The following is an 18,747-nucleotide window of genomic DNA, read 5'->3' as shown; positions in this document are numbered from 1 at the left end:
TGGATCCACCAGAACAAGGAGAGAGCTGCCACCACCTCACTCCTCACGGGGAGATGCAAAGCACACCTTGCTGCGCTTATGGCCGGGATCATCCCGCAGTGGGAACAGCTGCCGTGGGTCAGCCTCTCCTTGCTGGTCCCGCTGCTCCGGGGGTTTGGAAGGGGAGGAAGCAGACAGGAAGAGAGGGCACATCAGCTGGTAACAGTTCAGAAACAGATGTACATTCCTGCGCAGAACTCCGGCCCGAGCGTATCCAATTACTTTGGAAGCGCGCTCCGCTCCAAGCGTCTCATCCCTAAAGCCCCGCTCCCCGCACCTCCCGCCCCTTATCTGCGCCGCTCCTTTGCTTTTGATTATGAACTTGTCACCGCAGGGGGAGTGCTATGGGGGACATCCGCCTGCCACACGAGGGATGGGGGAACAAAGCCCAGGCAGCAGGAGGAGCAGGGACAAACCCGGCAGCACGGGGAAGGTGCCCACAAAGGATCGCTCCCGGTGGGTGCTGCACAAGCACTAAGGAACTATCCCTTAAAAAAGGAGGAAAAAAAGGAATCAGCTTAATTACTGTCTGTAGTGGAGGTGGTTCGATGCTGGGTGCAGTTTGGGAGCGGGATGTTTCTGAAAGGAGAAGTGATGCTCTCCTCTGTAGCAGGAGGTAGCGTGGAGGATGAAGGCAAAAAGAACAACAGCGTCTGGTTCTCCTCCAGTTTGCTCCGAAAATTGGCATCCCTGGCAGCTCCCCCGGCAGAAGAGAGCTGGAAGAGCAGCCTGGATGCACTGAAAGGATGTTACCTGCACAGTCTTTTCCCACCACCCACGACAAGCAGAGGGAGGGGTGGCAGGACACAGAAATCCAAACCTTCTCCTCCTCAGCACAGAGGGGTTAGATTTTCTGGCCAAACCCTGCCAAGGGGACAACTGGACCACAAGCTTCCTACGGAGAACAAGCACTGACCCCAAATCCCAATCCACATTCATCATTGCCCTCTAACAAGAAAGTCTAGGAGCCTGGTAAAGGCAGAGGAGCAGCACCATCGTGAGCGTCACATTCAAACAGGGCATTCAACTTCCACCAAAACCACCTTTTTAATGTGGCAGTTTTTGTTTCCTAACCTGCCTCCCACCCTGCCGGGGTAGCAGGAAGGACGGATCCAGCCCAGCCCGCCTTGCCAGCGGCACCTTTGCGCTGCTTCCCCCACAAACCTCCCCGAACTCCCCTTTTCCTCCAGGACAGCCGGATCACGTTTCAGCCGGGGCTGTTCTCGTGCCTCTGGTGTGCTCCAGGGCAGATATTTGCAGGATTGTCACCACCGGCCTCAGCCCTGGCACCGAGCACTGCAGCAGTGGAGGGTCCACACACTCACGGCAGCTCCGGAGCGATGCTCGCTGGAGCCGGGCTCAGAGACTCCGTAATTATCCCACGGCCAAATCCCACCATAAATTTCCCGTAATGAAGCCTGCCTGATACTAAAAGGCTTTGCACGTTTAGAGGTTATGCACAGCAGCCATTCCCTTAGGGAGAAACCGTGCCCCGATCCTGCAAACACTCCTTCACTCTCGTTTGCTGAAGCGAGGCGGGTTTTTATTTAATTTATTTACTTAATATTAGCTCTTTAATCCGGAGGAGCGCGGGGCCGCTCTGCTGCTGCCGCCGTGCAGCCAGAGAGGCACATCCCAGAGTGCCAGGAGCAGCAGCCGCTCGGCTGGGCCAGGATCACGCCACGTGGCCACAGCTAAAAAGCTGTGGATGCCCAGTAGGATGCCCAGGAGCTGTGGCCATGCTTGTGCGGGATTCCCCTGAAGGCAAACTCCCTGTGCCAGCTGAGAACGGGGCATGTTGAGATCCACCCACACAGCCCACCCCGTGAACCCCTCGGATCAAGTCCCACTCCATGGAAACCCCTCACACCCTGGAAGATCAAGCCCTGCTTTGGGTGGTCATGGCAGGGGCATAAAAAGCAGGGAAATGAATTTTGGCAGGGCAGGGGGAGAGGAGAGGCACAACCAGCAGCTCCACTCACCCTCACAAGCTGGGATCTTGCTCCTGGTGCTCTCAAACACAGCCCAAAACATCCCCGCTGCCTCCTCGAGCAGCTTTTTGCAGGCACCTGCAGCCCTTTTGGGCAGGGCACTCTGGGAGCTCAGCCCTGCATCCCACCTGTCCTCCCGTGCTCCATGAATCCCTGCAAACCCCCGGTGCCTCACCCCACAAATGCGGTGCCGTGAGGCGGGAACCTGTTTGCTGGGAATACCAGGAATGGTGCCTCTCCAGCCTTCTGTTATGGCTTCCCTCAATACTTGGAAGCAATTCCAGGCACTCAGGAGACTCCTAAATAACCCCAGCATGAACCAAATACCCCTCACAAGGGGTGGCATCTGCTTTGAGGTCCGTGGGGCTGGTGGGCACCATCCCATTGCACTCGTGGAACTCCAGGTTTCAGATGCTGGATCAACTCTCGGATCCAGCCCCGAACCCTTCTGGAAACCTGGATTTGGGGTGTGAGCGGGAGCTCACCGGGGTCTTAAATTGGATTAAAAATCTATTTGCAGAACAGCCTCGCTTTCCGACTTCTGTGCTGCACCTGAGAACCTTTCCTTTGGAAAGCAAACACAGGCTGTCCCCAGGGGCTGCCTGGGGAAGGCTTTCCACTATAAACATTACCTACCAGCAGTGCAGCCAGCCCCAGGCCAGCCAAAAATTCCTTCTCCTACCAAGGAACACTTTCCAATCAAACCAGACATTATTTTTTCCATTAATGAGTGTTGATGCCTACTGGAAAACTTTGCAAAGAAATCCACTCCAAACTAATTCTTCTGATACAACATCGACGTTTTACGAGTTGCTTTTGTCTTATTTCTTTTTGTTATTATCATTGTTCTATTTTATTTCCCTGCTCCGTATTGAAAACATGATCTTTGCTGCTCAGGAATGCATCTGTTCCTGCAATTTGGGCTGTGACTGACATCAGAGGTCCAAATCTGATTTTTCCCTGCCTTAGCTGCACAGAAGCAAGCAGAGTTTTCCCACATTTTCCCCTACGGTGTGATGGAGAGGAGAAAAAGTGACCTGTTGTCTTCTGCTGGATAGATCAAAAATCCTGCTATCACAGTTTTTGTGTGCTGGGATACCACGAATTCAGCAGGAGCATATTCTGGAGGAGGAAAAAATGTCCTCCTACCTACCTTGGCTGCAGATTCCCTTAAATGTACTGTTTAGCATTTCATGGAAGGGGGAAAAGCGGCGAGAAAATGGCAGTGCATGGCCAGTGTTGCCTCTCCGGGGTCATTTCCATGGGGTTTTCCACGAACTGCTTCCCAGCTCACCCATATTTTGGGTTTGTCCAGAAGCGTTTTCTCCATGCCCCCCACAAATAGGGGTTTAGCCCCTCTGCCCCCAAATCTCCACCATTCCCATGGCTCAGCGTGCCCCAGGGAACTTCTGCCACTCCGAGGCCACCCTGTGGGACGGGGACGCAGGTCCCCACCCCATCCCTGCAGGACAGGGGCTTCGCAAGACCCCCAGGGGACCGGGGGCTGCAAAATAGGGTCCCACTCCATAAAAATGGGGCTCGCTCCTTCTCCCCCTGATCTGGGCATGGAACCTCTGCAGCCTGGCCATGGAGCTGGGAACGGGACCCCAGGCAGCACCCCAAAAACCCCCGGGGTGGGTGCGGGGGGTTATCCTGGAGGGGTGCTGCAAACGCGGCATCCCCGGGGGCAGGGGGTGGCGTTCGCCAGCTATCTTTGATTCGAGGTGCATTCCCAAGATTTTAGTTAAGTGTAACATAAAACTGTGAAAGTTTAGCAGGGGAAAAGCCTTCCTCCCACCGACCTGGCCGGCCAATCAGGAGGGAGCCCCGCACCTCCCTCACTTCTGACAACTATTTAGCAACTGAGCTCAGCTAAAGTTTCCAAAAAGTTAGAATAACTTCCTCTCTCCAAGACCTCAATTTTTTTACACAACCTCGGTCCTTGAAATAAGAGCCCTTCAAGCAACCTGGAAAACGTTTGGTCAGCAAAAAAAAAAAAAAAAAGGAAAAAAAAAGAAAAAAGGAGTCCTCCTGTTTTTCCAAAGGATCTGTCTCAGGAATTTAAAGCACATTTAAGACACACACACTCACATAACATAAGGAGGGGGGGAAAGGCTCTTCCCCTCCCCTTCTTGCAGAAAGCATGGAAGAAAGCTCCAGTTCTCCTGTTTCCCCTGTGGATAGCTTGGGGACCAGTGAAGAGGAGCTGGAAAGGCAGCCAAAGAGATTTGGCAGGAAGAGAAGATACAGTAAGAAGTCCAGCGAAGATGGCAGCCCCAACCCAGGGAAGAGGGGGAAAAAGTCCAGTCCCAGCTCCCAATCTTACGAAGAACTGCAGAGCCAGAGGATCCTGGCCAATGTCAGAGAGAGGCAGAGGACTCAGTCGCTCAACGAAGCTTTTGCCGCCCTGAGGAAAATCATCCCCACGCTGCCCTCTGACAAACTGAGTAAAATCCAGACGCTCAAGCTGGCGGCGCGGTACATAGACTTCCTCTACCAGGTGCTACAGAGCGACGAGATGGACAGTAAGATGACGAGCTGCAGTTACGTGGCTCACGAGAGGCTCAGTTATGCCTTCTCCGTGTGGAGGATGGAGGGAGCGTGGTCCATGTCGGCCTCCCACTAGCCACCGCCCGGGCCGGGCCAGCCCAAGGGGTAGGTACCCGTTTCTCTTCTCCTGGACGATGCTCCGGGTCTGTTTGCTTCCCTTTGCCCGGGGAGAGGTGGTGTGGAATGCCGGGGGCGCTGATGGGTTTGGGGTCACCGACGCGGAGGGCAGCGTAGGCACGTCCAGTTCCTCCCGCTCCCCCCGCGCCGGCGGAAATTCAAATACATGGAGCTCCCAGGAAGGCAAAAATGAGATGTGCCCCAAATTTTTTGGGGGGGAAAAGTAATAATCAGCATGCTTCTGCTCTGTGGGAACGGGGAAGAGAGAGAGAGGGCTGGTGTTGAGAGCTGGATGATGAGGGACAGAGGGGAAACCGTCACCGCGTGAGATTTGCCAGAAAGCGCTGCTTCGGAGGAGGGCTCGGAGAGGAAAAGGTGATGGCCACAACAGGCTGACAAGGGGATCCAAACCAGCTGCTGCCCCACTCCATGGGCGTTTGCACCCCAAAAACCCCAGCGCTGAGCCCCGTGATGGCCACATCCCCTCCCAGCTGGGGGCCAGGGGGTCGGCAGGACCCACGCGGGGCTCGGCGACGGGTTCGCCCCAGGTTGTGTTTCTCTTAAAAGAAACGAGCAGCAGATGTCGGCTGCAGTCCCAGGCTGCGCCCCTTCCCCCTCACACAGCAAAAAGCAAACAGAGACAGGAGAAACTCTGCTAAATTTTGGGGGTTTGTTCAGTTTCCCTTCCCCAAAGTGCCGGTGAAGCAGCGGCTGGCGTTGGGTGCAGTTTCTTATTTACTCTCCTCACTAAACCCTTCCTCGTCGCTTTCCATTAGCAGGAAACTACTTCCTCTTCAGCTGCGTTTGTAATATTCGGGGAGGGAGGAATAAACAGTCAGAAAGGAGGGGGGAAAAAGGCTTTTAATAACACCCTCATCTCCAGCTAATTAAGCAGAGCAGCTCTGCGTTGTGTCAGCCGGAGTTTGGGTCTGGCTGGGCGCTGTCTGGGGCTCCGTACATAAAACAGAGCCCACGAACCCGTTTCACCAGGCAAACACACCGAAGGGACGTTTTCCCCACCACCCCTGTGATGTAGAAATGAAATAATTTCATCATGTGCAGGACCGAAGAGGAAAGTATATCCCAGCCCATTGGCCGGGTTTGTTTAAAGAGGCAAATCCACCTTTGTTCGGGCAGCAATGAGCAGCCCGTTGGAATAAATAAAATACAGAACCAGGCAAAAACGTGATGCAACTGCAGTGCCTCGGTTCAAAAAGCTAAAAAATGTGAAACCAGGACTTACTAGCGGTGTAAAACAGACTTAAAACCACTTCAGATGTAAATGTTTCACTTGCATCCTGAAATAGTTTGGAATTTGCTGCAATTAACGTGTCCACGCGCTCTTCTAGTGAGTCCCCGAAATAAGAAAAATGTCCCAAGTTTGGTTATTCTACCGATTGCACGAGCTGCCTGCTGTTCAGCTTTATTTAAATAGGTAACGCTGTTGTTGTGGGGTTTATGGCCATCGCTGGCATTCCTATTTTTTGCACGCCTTGCGCTGATTTCAACTACAAAAATCCAAAGCTGAGTGGGTTTTTCAAAAGATAAACCTTCCGTTTATAAAACAGAGAGCCTTTTCCCATGCTAATCTGGCTAAAAAACTGCAGCAAACAGATTAAAAAAAAAAAAAAGCCCCATGCACAAAAAAACCCAGGCTTCTTGTCAAAACCAGATGTAAAATGTCCCGAACACATATTTCTTCAGCAGTTTAGATTGGCCGAATAGGAAAGTGCTGGGTTGGAACAATGCATTGATTCTGTTGTTTCCCAAATGATGTGTTGCCATTAGCCAAGGATGGTTGGGAATCTGTTATCTAATACACAACCACTCCTAGCACACGGTACGGGGCAAAACCTGCCTTTTTTAAACCATGTTTTAAACCCCACGTCGACTAAATTATTATTAACATTGCTCTGAGGAGGCAGATTTTATAGGTAGGTGCTCAGATTGTCCCTACCCCCCAAAAAATTATGAGGACATTACAGAAAAACCACGATGCAGAACCAAAGCCCGGCACGTTTTGGTTTGATTTGGAATGAATCGGAATCCGGCGCCTTCGCCATAACCCAACTTCCAACCCGGTGCTCCGGGGCGGCTCTTGCAGAGGAAGATGCCAACCCTTCCCCCCTTTCCCTGTGCCTGTGTGTGCAGGAACACGCGTGTGGTTGGACTGTTGAAAAGGTTGTTGACAAATGGCCTGGTGCGGTGCGGTGTCAAATTCGATCGTTTATGGCGACAGAAATTACGGCTGCCAGAAAATAAAAAAGAAACTACACCGAGATCCTCAAGAAACCCTGGAAAACGGGCAAATACAGTTGGGTGGTGGGACATTTTATGGATGAGTGGGGAGCAGCCTGTGCTGCCTCAATGGACAAAACAATCCCCAAGAAATAGCTGTGTGGATTTGGGATCAGCTCCTGCCTTTCCTAGGGAGTAGGAACTGCAGGCGTGGGGTGAGCGCCGCTCAGGCTGGGCTGCCATCCTCCCTTTTCCCCAGGTTTTGGGGAGAGAGAAGCAAGGAAAGGTTTTCTCCTTGGAGGGACGCTCGTTCCCCTCTGGCTGCAAGCAAAATAGAAATCGGAGGAGCAGTCTGATTAGAAAATCAGAGCCTTGGGAACTGGGAAAATGCCACCTGGCCCCTGCGAACGCCAGCAGGTCACTGCTGCTCGCTCCCCTGGCCACGAGAGCTTTTCCTGTTCAGCTCCACGGAATTCCAGACAACTGACTCTGGGAGTTTCAGGAGAAACAGGGGCAGCTTGTGCACCTCTAGGGCTGCAATGGGATGTTTCAGCCGAGCCTTCCTCCCCCCTACATCTCCCCATCCTCACGGCCGCCACCTGCGCCCCTTCCCTTGCAGCCGCCTTTCCCTTTTGCTTTCGGAATGTTCCACAGGCTCTACACTGAAAAGAATAAATCGGGGAAAAAAGGCAGTATGACTGCTGATATGCCTTTTAGCAGGGAAAAAACCCATCCAGCCGGGATGGCAGGACCAGCACAAAGTGTAAAGGACAACACAGCCTTGAGCCCCGCACCAGTAAGACCAGTTTGCCCCTTCTTCCCACTCACTGAGGACGAGCCCTTTGCCTCCCCTGGGCTGGCACTGGCGCTGGTAACCCCTTCCCCACCTTTCTCATGCTGGAGAAGCCCCGTTTAACGCGTGTGTTCGATCCACAGCCCTCATTCCATCGCCCCTTCAGACTCGCAGGGCTGTTCCCAGTATAAAACACCAGCATCCTATTTCATTTTCTCCTTAAAGAAGCAAACAGATGTTATCTCTGCTGGCCCTGGGAACAAAACCTAATTCTATAGTGTATGAGAGCAGCACAGTGAACTGGGGGTGTAGCGACACTGGAACGAAGCCCTTTTTGTCCCAAAAGCCCCATTTTTTTTATACGCATCCTTCAAAAAATGTAAATAAGTTTCCTTGACAGGAAGGATTGTAAAGTTTGGTATTTACATTAATAGCCTTGTAGCGGCAGGGAGGGGCGGGGGTTTCATCTCAGCGCATTTAAAAAGCCCAGCAAAATGCATTTTGGATCCTCTGTTTACGTTCGTGTCTTTCCTTGGGAAAGGATAAATCTGTTACCCAGCAGACACCAAACACGCTGCAGTCAGCCAAAAAACGCTCAGGCTCAGGGAGCTTTGAAAAAGAGGGTGCGAGGGAAACGCTCCGGAGAAGGAGACATGCGAAGAGACAAATCTGCCAGGGGCTAGACGCAAATAAATGAATTACCCATCAGAAAGAGCTGGGGACACGCATGGCGGAGGGGAAATGTTGGATCGGGTCCGAAGGAGCGCTTAGAAAAGTGGTAAAAACATGTTATTACTTAATCTGCTGGAGGCAGAGCTGCGGTAAAAGTCCTATCGGGAGAGATGTGCGTTGAAGGGTCATTAAGGGAACAATCGAGGCAGACATTTCGGCTAAGTAGACCTAATTTGTCTCCAAATTAGTCATCCTCACACCGCGCAGCTCGGCAGAGCAGCGCTGATTTTCAAAGCATCCTCATTAAAACAAAGGGGGAGACCGAAACGCTTCTCCCCTCGCATTCCTTCCTTCAGTGCTTTTTTGGGGGCATATTTCCTGCAGTTGTAGGTAGCAGTGATAAATGAGCCTTGGAGATCACAGCGGGCTCTTACAGAGCCGGGACAGATCCTGTAACCACCGCTGAGATCTCTTTTGGGGACATTTCATGTCACTCTTTCCCCCGGCAATATAATTATTTTTATAGCCGCAGCCCTGAGAATCATTTCCATGTGCTTCAGCACGACTTTGAAATCTCCGAGCCCAAAACCTCCAGAATTTATGTCTTGCTGGAGAGCTGCAGGAATGGTTTGACGAGGCCACGAACATGGAAAGGGACGGCACCACAAGCCCGAAGCACAGAGCGAGCTCGAAATGCCGCCAGGCACTTAGAGTTGCTTGGGGAAAGCAGACATTTCGGGGAGCTTTTTCACCCCTCTTCCCAGGTCTTGCAGAAAATTGGGAAGGGGGAAAAAAAGCAGATAACTCCTTGCAAGCTGCCGATCCCACCAGACACCTCGGTGGGTTGCTCGGAGAGTCACCACAGCTCCCGATTTCCTTCTTCAGGCAAATTTGGAAGTGAGGAAAGCCAAGCAACCCTCTAGCTGGGTATTAGCAGACTCGTATTAATTAATGATCAGTTCTCAAGAATTGAAACAGTAGCAATATTTGCCAGGGATTTAAAAAGACCCCAAAACAAAACACCAAACCAACACTTGGCACCCCGGCATTAATTAGATTTGTAGTTGTGGAAGATGACCACTCAGCAACAACAACTAATCACACACAAAAGAGCAAATTAACTCAGCCAGCCCATAAATCAAGGCGAGGCAGCCCTTGCCCTCAGACCCATCCCTTTAACCACTTCCACACCAGCCCCAGCCAGTCCCCCCAGCCCCAATGCCCTCATCCTTCTCCTGGCAGCTGTGCAGCAAAACACGGGAATCAGGGCTCCGGGACCCTTTGGGATGTATTTCTCCTCCTGCCTTAGAGCAGGGATTTGGGCGGTAAAATAGAGGGTCCCTCTCTGAATTTTATTCGTGGTCTGTCACCCTTAGAGCCCAAGGTTTTCACTGTTCAGCAGTAAGGAGGGTTTTCCTTCGGGAAGGGGAGGAAAAAATAAACCAGCCTTTCTCTATCCTACCAAGGGAAGCAGCAGCAGGAATTTGGAGACAGGTTCCTTGCAGGAGGAGGGTGCAAACGAGACAGGGAGGTTTGGTTACCGCTGCCATAAAAACGTTAAATAAGCGACAACAACTCCTAAACCCTGCTGGTAACAGCGGGCTCAGAGTGGCCATTGGACCCCTGAATTCTCCAGATTAGATCCCTGAATTCTCCAGATTAGATCCCCGAATTCTCCAGATTAGATCCCCGACTTCTCCGGGTGGCTCTCCCGAGGTCTGAGCCTTTTGGGTGGAAAAGGTGTTTTGCTCTACTACTCCAAAACGAGCGCAGAAAAGCAGCGTGGATTCTTCATTGCCAAACCAGCGCCCAGGGCCGGGATCCACCTGGATCCAACCTCTCCTCTCTTTGTTATAATTACGTGATTTAGGATTTTTAATTGGTTTTTTTTTTACACCTGTGTTTCAGCAAGGGATGGGATTGAGGCAGATCCGTTCTTCCCCAGATCACAAAAGTGGTCAGACACCAAACCAGAAAATAATCCTTGTGCCCTGCACTCTAGGGCGGGCGACAGTCCCTCCTCTTCCTCCCATCTCTTCCCCACCTTTTAACCACAGCTTGGAAAACAGCAAAAGGAGGAGCTGGGGGCGAGAGAAGAGACAGATGTCTATGGGTTCAGCTTGATGTATATTTACTGGAAGAGGTCCAGTAAGCCTGGCCTAGCTTTAATTGAATTCCTAATAAGAGAGTTTTGCCTTGTTAGCTGCCACCCCCAAGAAGCATTTCCTTAAGAGATATTAGACCTGCCAAAGTCATGCTTTAAAATGTATGAAGTGGGTTTTGGGTGAGTTTAGCCACCAGAAATCCTCATGCAGTCATTTATCTGATTATGCCCTCGGTTTTAGCTGTTCAGGCCTCCTTTAAAAGTCATATGTTTGTGCTTAAATGTAAATAAACCCAATTGCTCTGCTGAAATGGGGGAATCACGGCTGTGCTGAGCTTCCTATTAAAAAAAATTAGTTAATCCAGCTTGGAAATGTCACTAGGGTGGGATGGACCCAGGGAGAGGCTTTCATAGAAAAACCAGTATTTTGGGTGGCTGGGGGGGTTCCCCAAGGCATCCACACTCAGTGTCCCCAAAACCAAGCTCCTCAACAAAATTAACCTGCCAGAGACACAAAAATGCACATTTGAGGCTGACCCTTATGGCGAATTTTATGCACATCACAGTGGAACTTCTCTGTGTGATGTGGCTCCTTAGGCAGAATTCCTGTCTGGGAGGGGAAGCTGAGAAACGTGAGGAAAAAACCAAATAGAACTGTGGACCCAGGAGGAAGGCGAACAGGGAGATGCTTCCCAGCAAACAGCTTAGCATTGGAAACTGAAGATAAACCACCTTGCTGAGGACAAGAAAGGAGTTTATAGTTCAGTCCAGCTGTGCAAAACCCACCTGGGCCCACCAGAAATGCCGGTGCCATGGCCCTATGGATTCTATCAGGACCACGCTTGCAGCACAAAAATCCCACCCTGAATATGGCCAGGACAGAGACACAACGAAATTTATTAATGACCTGTTAATCAAAGGGGTTTGGATGGGGAAAATAGGTTTCCAATTTGCTCCAGCTGAGCAACTGCCTCCCTCTGTCCTTTTCATGTGTCCCACCAGGATGCCCAGCACCACCTCCATGCCACAACCCCACAAAATTCATGCCACAGGCACTTTTTTGCCGATTCTCATGAGCTTGAGACTTTCTTCCCCCAAACACACAGGTGAGCTTGCCTCAGTGGGCTCCAGAACATGGGATGGGTGGCAGGAATTGAGCCTGTGCAGGAACATCTGGGAATCGCCCCCATGGAAATTTCCCAGTGAGAAACCAGGGCATAAAACCGCATGATAAAAACAGGCCGGATGAGGTAATACCAGCTTTTACACAAGCACTCTGCACACAGCATGTTAACCTGTATTTTTACACATTAGATAGGATGCCTATCCTGCATATTTTAATTTATTTTGCTTAATTATTTTGCCTGATGAGCCCAGGAAATTTCTGCTAGCACCAAGCCCTTTTTGCTGCACTGGTTGCGAGCGCGACGCTCCAGGCGCGGCCCCGCGATCGCCAAAGCTCCCTCCCAGCTCCGTGGGGGTTTGTGCACGGAACAACCCGACATTTTACAAGGGCTTTTTCATCCCTGGCCACGAAAGGGGCTGTTTAAGAGATTCCAGGGATTGCCAGCACTAAATAATCTGTTTTATACCAGATGGGCCTGAAATGTTTGCTGTTGGAAGGGAGCTGGAGCGCAGCGCTCTCACCTCCATCGCGATGTGATGAGTTTGCACATGAGTTTTGGGGCAGAGAAGAGGCTCAGGCTTTTGAAATGTTTAAATCAGCTTGTACCTCAAGAACAGCGGAGATCAGAGATCCTTTTCCAGTGATCCCCTTGGAAACTTTAAAATCAAACAGCCTAATGATCAATATTTCTCGTTATAACGCGCTCAAAGGAGTAACTCACCGCTGCTTTCACTGTTCGTGCCAGGGAAACTGGTAGTGGAAAGCACCTCAAAAAGACCCTGTCACACCAAAAATACAATTCCAGGCACCCCCAGGGCTTTGCCATGTGCCCAGAGGGTTGAGGATACGGAACTGGGAGCTCAAAACACGCCAATTTTCAGCAGGACCGAGTTAATCCGCAAGCTTTCCTCCTAAGCGCCGTTATTTTGTAAACCAGGCAATACTTTCACTCTCCACGAGTGGCAAAAGGTAAATATTTTAAAGCTGTCGAGGGAAACAGACCCGGCTCTGAAAATTGTAGCTATTCTTTAGCTGTGCATATTCGTAGAATCGTAAGATTTTTTCAGGCTAAAAATGTCAGTATCACTTCGTGGAATCATAAGGTTTTTCAGGCTAATCATGCCAGAATCAATTCATGGAATCATAAGGTTTTTCAGGCTAAAATGTCATTATCAACTCACGGAATCATATGATTTTTCAGGATTATCATGTCCGAACCAGAGAGAAAAACACCTGGCCTGAAATACAGCAGTACTTGCAAATCTCTTCCCCCTTTTTCATACTGGTTTATTGTTCTCGTATTTGCCATTACCGGCTCATTTTCTGCTGCAATTAGCGAGGTTTTCATGCCCACTGCAGAGCCCGAGGCACGTGTACAAGTCCCAAGGACAATTCTTAGATCTGCCCACTCATCCCTGCTCCTCCAGAAAATAAACCTCCTGTTTAGGGCATGTTGGGAGCTATTTCCTAATGCCATCATCTCACCAGCTGTGAAATGTCCTCTTGTTCCCCAGTGCTGTTTTTCCTTAATCTTTCCCTGAAATGCTACTGCACAGCCTCTCGACGGCTCCAGCCACATTTGCGTTGTTTGAAGATTCAAAAGCGCTTTCTGGAGAGGAAATCCATAGGCTCCCCCCCTCCTTGAATTACTCATCCACTGCACTGCTCAGGCTGCCTTGCAGCTCTTCTGTAGATCAGGCACATCCTTAAAATTGCTAAAATGTTCCAAAACCAGGGGGGTTTGGGTCATTTCTGAAGGAGGGAGAGGAGGAGGTGAAGGTTTCCTGGAGCTCTCGCAGGGAGCCCAGGCCAGGAATCAATGCCTGAAGCTTTTCAGGGGGTCTGGCTGCTGGGACAATTCGGGACCTGGGTGATTGGAGCTGCTCCATCGAGGGGCAAACAGGGATAAGGAGGCACTCCCAGCTCTGCAGCTGTGGCACAGCCAGGGAAGGGACTCAGGAGAGTTGCTGGCCCCATGGTGAGCTTGATTTTACCCCCACCTCCCGCTGGTTCCCTGCTCCCAGGTGTCCATGAGAGCTGGGAATGCCCGTGCCAGGAATGCCAAACCACCCCCAAGCACAGCTCCAGCCATGTGCAGGCACTGCTGGGACCCCAACCCTTCAGCCTGGTCCCCCCCAGCCCCTCAGAGCAGGGCAGGAGCCCTGGAACCGGGGCTCTCCCTGGCTGCCAACATCCCAGCACCACGGAGGGATGCAGGGACACCAGGCTTTACTCCAGCAGGTCCAGGAGGCGTTGGAAGGGGCTGGGAGGCAGATGAGGCTGCTCCATTTCCATTCTCTGAGGAAACTAAGAATTTTTATAAAAAAGCAAGCGAGGATTTGGCAGCAAGCAGAGGGTGGGGACGCCTGCCAAGGCCTGGACAGCTGTACCTTCTTCACTAGCAAGTTGTGTGATCAGCGAGGGCCGTGCTGAGAGCCAAGAGGAGTTACCAGAGCTGCCACATCGCATTTGGCTGATCCTCCCTCTGGGAGACACCTTAAAGAAACAAACCCACCCTAACAGCTCCGCCAGCGTCAGCACAGCAAAACCAGGGGTCACCTCACAGGCTTGGGGTGTTGTTGTGGTGTTCCCCCCCCCCCGCCTTTCCCCAATTTCAGATCCAAGACCAGGGGACAGGGGAGGAGGAGACTTATCCAAGGCTGTTTTTCCATTTTCTGCAGCCTTGCTTGCGTACCACAGCCCTGCCTGCCCCTCCCATGCACGGCTGGACCTTCCCCACAGCTTGAAATAACCCAGGAAATTGTGCAAAAGCTGCGGCGGGTCCCGTCCTGCCCGGCTGCATGGACACCCAGCTCGGCAGCTTTGGTGTCCCTGCACTCTAAATCCTAAAGCTTCTGTCTGCTGGGGTCTTCAAAACAGCAGGAGGGTTGCAGCAGTAGGAGGGAGGGAGGTGTGTGATGGGCTTGGGGGAGATCTGGGGAGCACTGATGTGCCTGCAGACCCCAGGACGTGGCTGGGGGAGCCTCCCCTCTCCTCCCCTCCCAGCAGAGTGGGTGACAAAAGTCTCCTCAAACAGGAAATTATTCCCCCTTTTCTTCAAGAGAAAAGCAAGACATCCATTTCCAGGTGTTATCCCAGCCCTGCCTGTCCCCAGCATCTCCAAGCACTTCCCAGGCTTGAAGATTTCATTTTAAGCTCGTCACTGAAACAACCTCCTGAACTCCAAGGGCTCCCTTCACACAGCCTGCCACGTGTATTCCCATTTCCCTCACAAAGCTCGTTTTCCTTGCAAACATCTCCAAAAGGTCCTTCCAAGCAACCGTGCTCATTCCAAAGCTGCTCTGAGGTACCCATTCCCAACATATCCCAGCGGTGCACAAACATTTCTGGCAGCTCTCCCCGCCCTGGCAGCCCCAGCAGCCCCAGCAGATTCCCAGGCTGGGAGACGGAAAAGGTGGAAAACCGCAGGAGCTGCTGACTCAGCACCTGCTGGCACTAGAGGGCAGGATAAACGGCATTAAATGAAGAATAAGGTGGGGTTGGGGTTGCAACCAAGGGGAACATCCCCTGTGTGCCTAACAGGGAGCACATGGAATATCTGGGAGCAGCCAGGAGCTGTCTCACTGCCCAAGAAAAGGAGGAACCAAATCTTGCACTGGGCACATCCCACATCAGTGATCATCAGGAGAACAGACTCCCAGGTTATTTAATTTAGGGTCAGAGTGCGGCATCAGAGGTGCTTCCACCTTGCAGCCACAGCTGCCTTTCTGATAGAAAAATTCTTTTTTATAAAAAAATCCCATTTCTCTGCTCTGTTTGCCTGAGCATGTGATTAAACCTGCCCTGTCCTCCTCTTAACAGGAGATTTTAAATTAGCTCCAAACACAACAAGCACAGGTCTACTCCATTCCTTTACCAACAGCCACTTCAATAAACAACCCAAATTTTAAAAGATGACTCCAAGAGGGCTGGGCAGCGCAGTCCTTCCATGGGGGAAAACCCCACAGAGCTGGCAGGCATTGAGAGCAAGGCAATTTGTGGTCTAAACACAAGAAAAGAAACCTCTCAGGCCTCCCAGGTCAGCCCAAATCCTGCAGGACAAGCTCCCCCCAGAGCTGCTGGTACCCACAGAAAGCATCTGCCCTTCCCTGAGGGACTGAATTCCTTAAAAGTCTAAAGATTGGGGTACATGAGGAGCAGCTGGACCCCAGAGAGATGCTGTGCCCACGGGGCTCCTGCACAGGCCTAGACCCAGCCGAGACCCCCAAAAACTGCACACAGAGCTGGCAGGACCATCCTGGAACCTCCTGGGGCAGGGAGAGGAGAGGGACGAACCCCAAAATCTGAGACATTCCACACATTCCTTAGAAGAGAGTCACTGAATGCTGCTGGGCAGGGGAAAGGCAGGGGTTTGGCTGCGATTTGGGAGTGAAAACGTCTCAGGCCTGCTCTGCTGCTCAGGAAGAAGGATGGGGTCTGTAAATATCCACGGGAAAAGGGGGTTTGAAGCACAGCAAACTGCAGAGGTGATGGCTGAGGAGGAGCCCCCAGTTTGCTCCCATCTGCTCTGTCCCCCTCCAGCCCGTTTCCCACCGTTTCCGGCAGGGAGCAAAAGTGCCGCGGGATTTTGGGGCCCTTTCCTCTGATGGACACTTTCCACCAGAGCCTCTGGGCTAAGTGAGAGGGTGACACCTCCTTCGTGACCATTTGATGGGATGGCACCAGTGGGTTTTGCTCTCCTCGCACCCACAGCCCACCCTGGGCTCATCTCTCTAAGCTGGAAGGGCCAGGCTGAGCGTACTCCCAGCCCACGCCCACCTTGCCCTGCAATTTTGCCTCCATTTCCCCCCCAAAAAGCAGATGTCAACACTTGCAGTGCCCACCTTGGCACGTCCCCAGCAGGCAGGACCTTGCCAGCACAGAAGGGATTCACGTGCCACCAGGCTGGATTTACATTCAGCCGTTTCTATTCGTTTCGCAGCTCCTCATCGCAGAGATCTAAACTGCAGATGTTGCTGCGCCTCGGATTTGGAGAGGGACAAAAACGGAAGGAAAAAGGTTAAGCAGCTCTGTGAGTCACTCCAATACACGACCTACTGTTGATTTAGAAACCTACCTCGGCTGTAAATACAGAATAAGCTTCTCCAAAGTGTTTAACCTCTTGTATTCTGGCCAGAAAAACTAATAAATGAGAGCAAAACATCCCTCCAGAGTCACAGAAGCAACAGAGCTGGAAAACCCTGCCGTGGGGTCAGTACTGAGAATAAAGTGACCCAAAACAAGCGACCTAAGGAGGGAGGGCAAAAATAAAAAATAAAAAAGAGGCATTAGTGGGGCAGATAATAAAAAGAGCAGGCTGTGCTGCTCTCTGGGATCTGCTCCAGGCAGCAAAGGCAGGGAATAACTTCCCAAACAATCAGAGAGAGGCTGTGCCATGAATAAAATAAAATACAGCTCAAACCAATAGCAGGACTCTGGTTCCACAGGCACCCACTCGGTGCACCCAGACTCTCCTTGGAACTGCACAGACTCGTCATATCCCTTATGATCCCAAATCATTTATCCACAGGCTGCTTTTTTGGGGCTGGGAGGCAAAGGACATCTCAGCTGGGTAACTGGGGAAGGGCTGGGAGAAGAATTGCGAGTAGGAGAATTAGCTTTGCTGCATGTCTTGCTGTGCATCAGTGCCAGGGAAGCTCTGGAGAGGGCAGGCTGTGCATAGAAACATCCTAATTCCAGCTTTGGAAATGTCCTGGTTCCAGCTTTGGAAAGCCCTGTGAGTTTTGGAAGGCAACTGAACCATCCAACACCCCCACACCCCCCTCCAATATCTTGTTGAATCATCTTTTGTCTTCAAAGCAGAGGGTGTAGCAGCGGAAGGAGAGCTTTCCCTGGGATTTGAGGCACTGAGTGGGAGTTGAGAGAAAGGCCAGCATCTGCTGATCTCAGGGTACCACCAGGAGAATTCTGCACCAGGATCCTGAGGAGGTCACTTGGGCCGGAGCCATCCCGAGGCCTCCGGTTCGAGCAGGATCCTGCAAAGCGACCAGGGCAGCCAAGGGGGGCTGGAGAGTCCCAACAACCCCACTGATTAAAGGGAAAGCTGATGAGCAAGCACTTCCAGCACAAATCAGGCTCGCCTTCAATATTTAGGCATGATTGAAATCGGCAGCGCTGTGGTTCACAAACCACCAGAGGTTTCTGTAGGGATGGGGATGCTTTAAATAAAAATACAAGTCACCATTCTGGTCAGCACACAGATGCAAAACTCAGGGCAGGGAAAACTGCCTGAGTAGTGCTGATGGATAATTCAGACCCAAATACCTCTTGGAGTAATTTTCCTCCCCATTCCAAAGGCAATTTCCAGCCCTAATCAGACGTGAACTGGGACAGGATTCCAGAAAATGCATTTTACTTTAAGCTCTTTTTTGCTAGTTTTGAACTCTTTGGAGATTATGTGCTCAAGCTTTTCCACCTAAAACCCAAAGGCTGGAACTTTACCCCACTAAAACTTCTACATTAATTGCTAAATGAAGACATTACATAATCTGTTGGGGCCTTGTGTGAGGGAGGAGCCTTAATCAGTGAGATAAGGGATATTCTGGGAGCTTCCAGGAGTGCTCACACAGGTCAGCCTGTCCTTGCTGGCACTGAGCCGAGCCTGGCACACAGCAAGGAGCCCCAAACCAGGGGAAGGCACAGCACAAAGCCGAGGGATGTGGGAGGTTAAAATTCCTCCTGGTGGTCTCAGAGCTGCCCACCCAGCCAGGATGCTCTGTCTGAGCAGCACTAACAGGGTCAAACCCCAGAGCTGAAGCATCACAAAATGATTTAACCCTCTCTGTGGCACTGCCCGCTCCCCAGCACAGCTTCAAACAGCCAGGACCACCTTCCTCTGACCCGTTTTTGGGGAAGGGACAGGAGCTGACGAGCAGACTGAAACCAAAGAGATTTAGGGCCCTTCCAGAGCTGGGAGTTTTTTGATAGACACCAAGTTTTCTTGAAAGCTTCCTTCATCCTTTTGAGAATTCCAGCCTAAACTCGTATCCAACAGCCTTTATCATTTAGTTACTCCTTGGATCTCTTGGAAAAACTAAAACCCCTAACATACAAGACCAACCTAAGTAAGGATAAAGCAGCACTGTCAGGTTTGGAA

The 18,747-nt window shown here is 51.4% G+C and overlaps 1 protein-coding gene across 1 annotated transcript in view; it reads left to right on the top strand.

The window, feature by feature from the left end:
• Nucleotides 1-3,934: 3,934 nt before the first annotated feature.
• Nucleotides 3,935-18,747, top strand: part of TWIST2 (twist family bHLH transcription factor 2) — a 28,372-nt gene continuing 13,559 nt past the window's right edge. Inside the window, exon 1 of the mRNA XM_069021441.1 lies at nucleotides 3,935-4,685. Coding sequence (XP_068877542.1) covers nucleotides 4,174-4,656 — 483 coding nt within the window. The 5' untranslated portion in view covers nucleotides 3,935-4,173 and the 3' untranslated portion in view covers nucleotides 4,657-4,685. The remainder of the gene's footprint in view (nucleotides 4,686-18,747) is intronic.

Source organism: Aphelocoma coerulescens, chromosome 7 (assembly GCF_041296385.1).
Source record: "Aphelocoma coerulescens isolate FSJ_1873_10779 chromosome 7, UR_Acoe_1.0, whole genome shotgun sequence".
NCBI lineage: Eukaryota > Metazoa > Chordata > Aves > Passeriformes > Corvidae > Aphelocoma > Aphelocoma coerulescens.
Note: the sequence above shows the minus strand (reverse complement) of the source record. Positions and strands in the feature narration are given on the sequence as shown.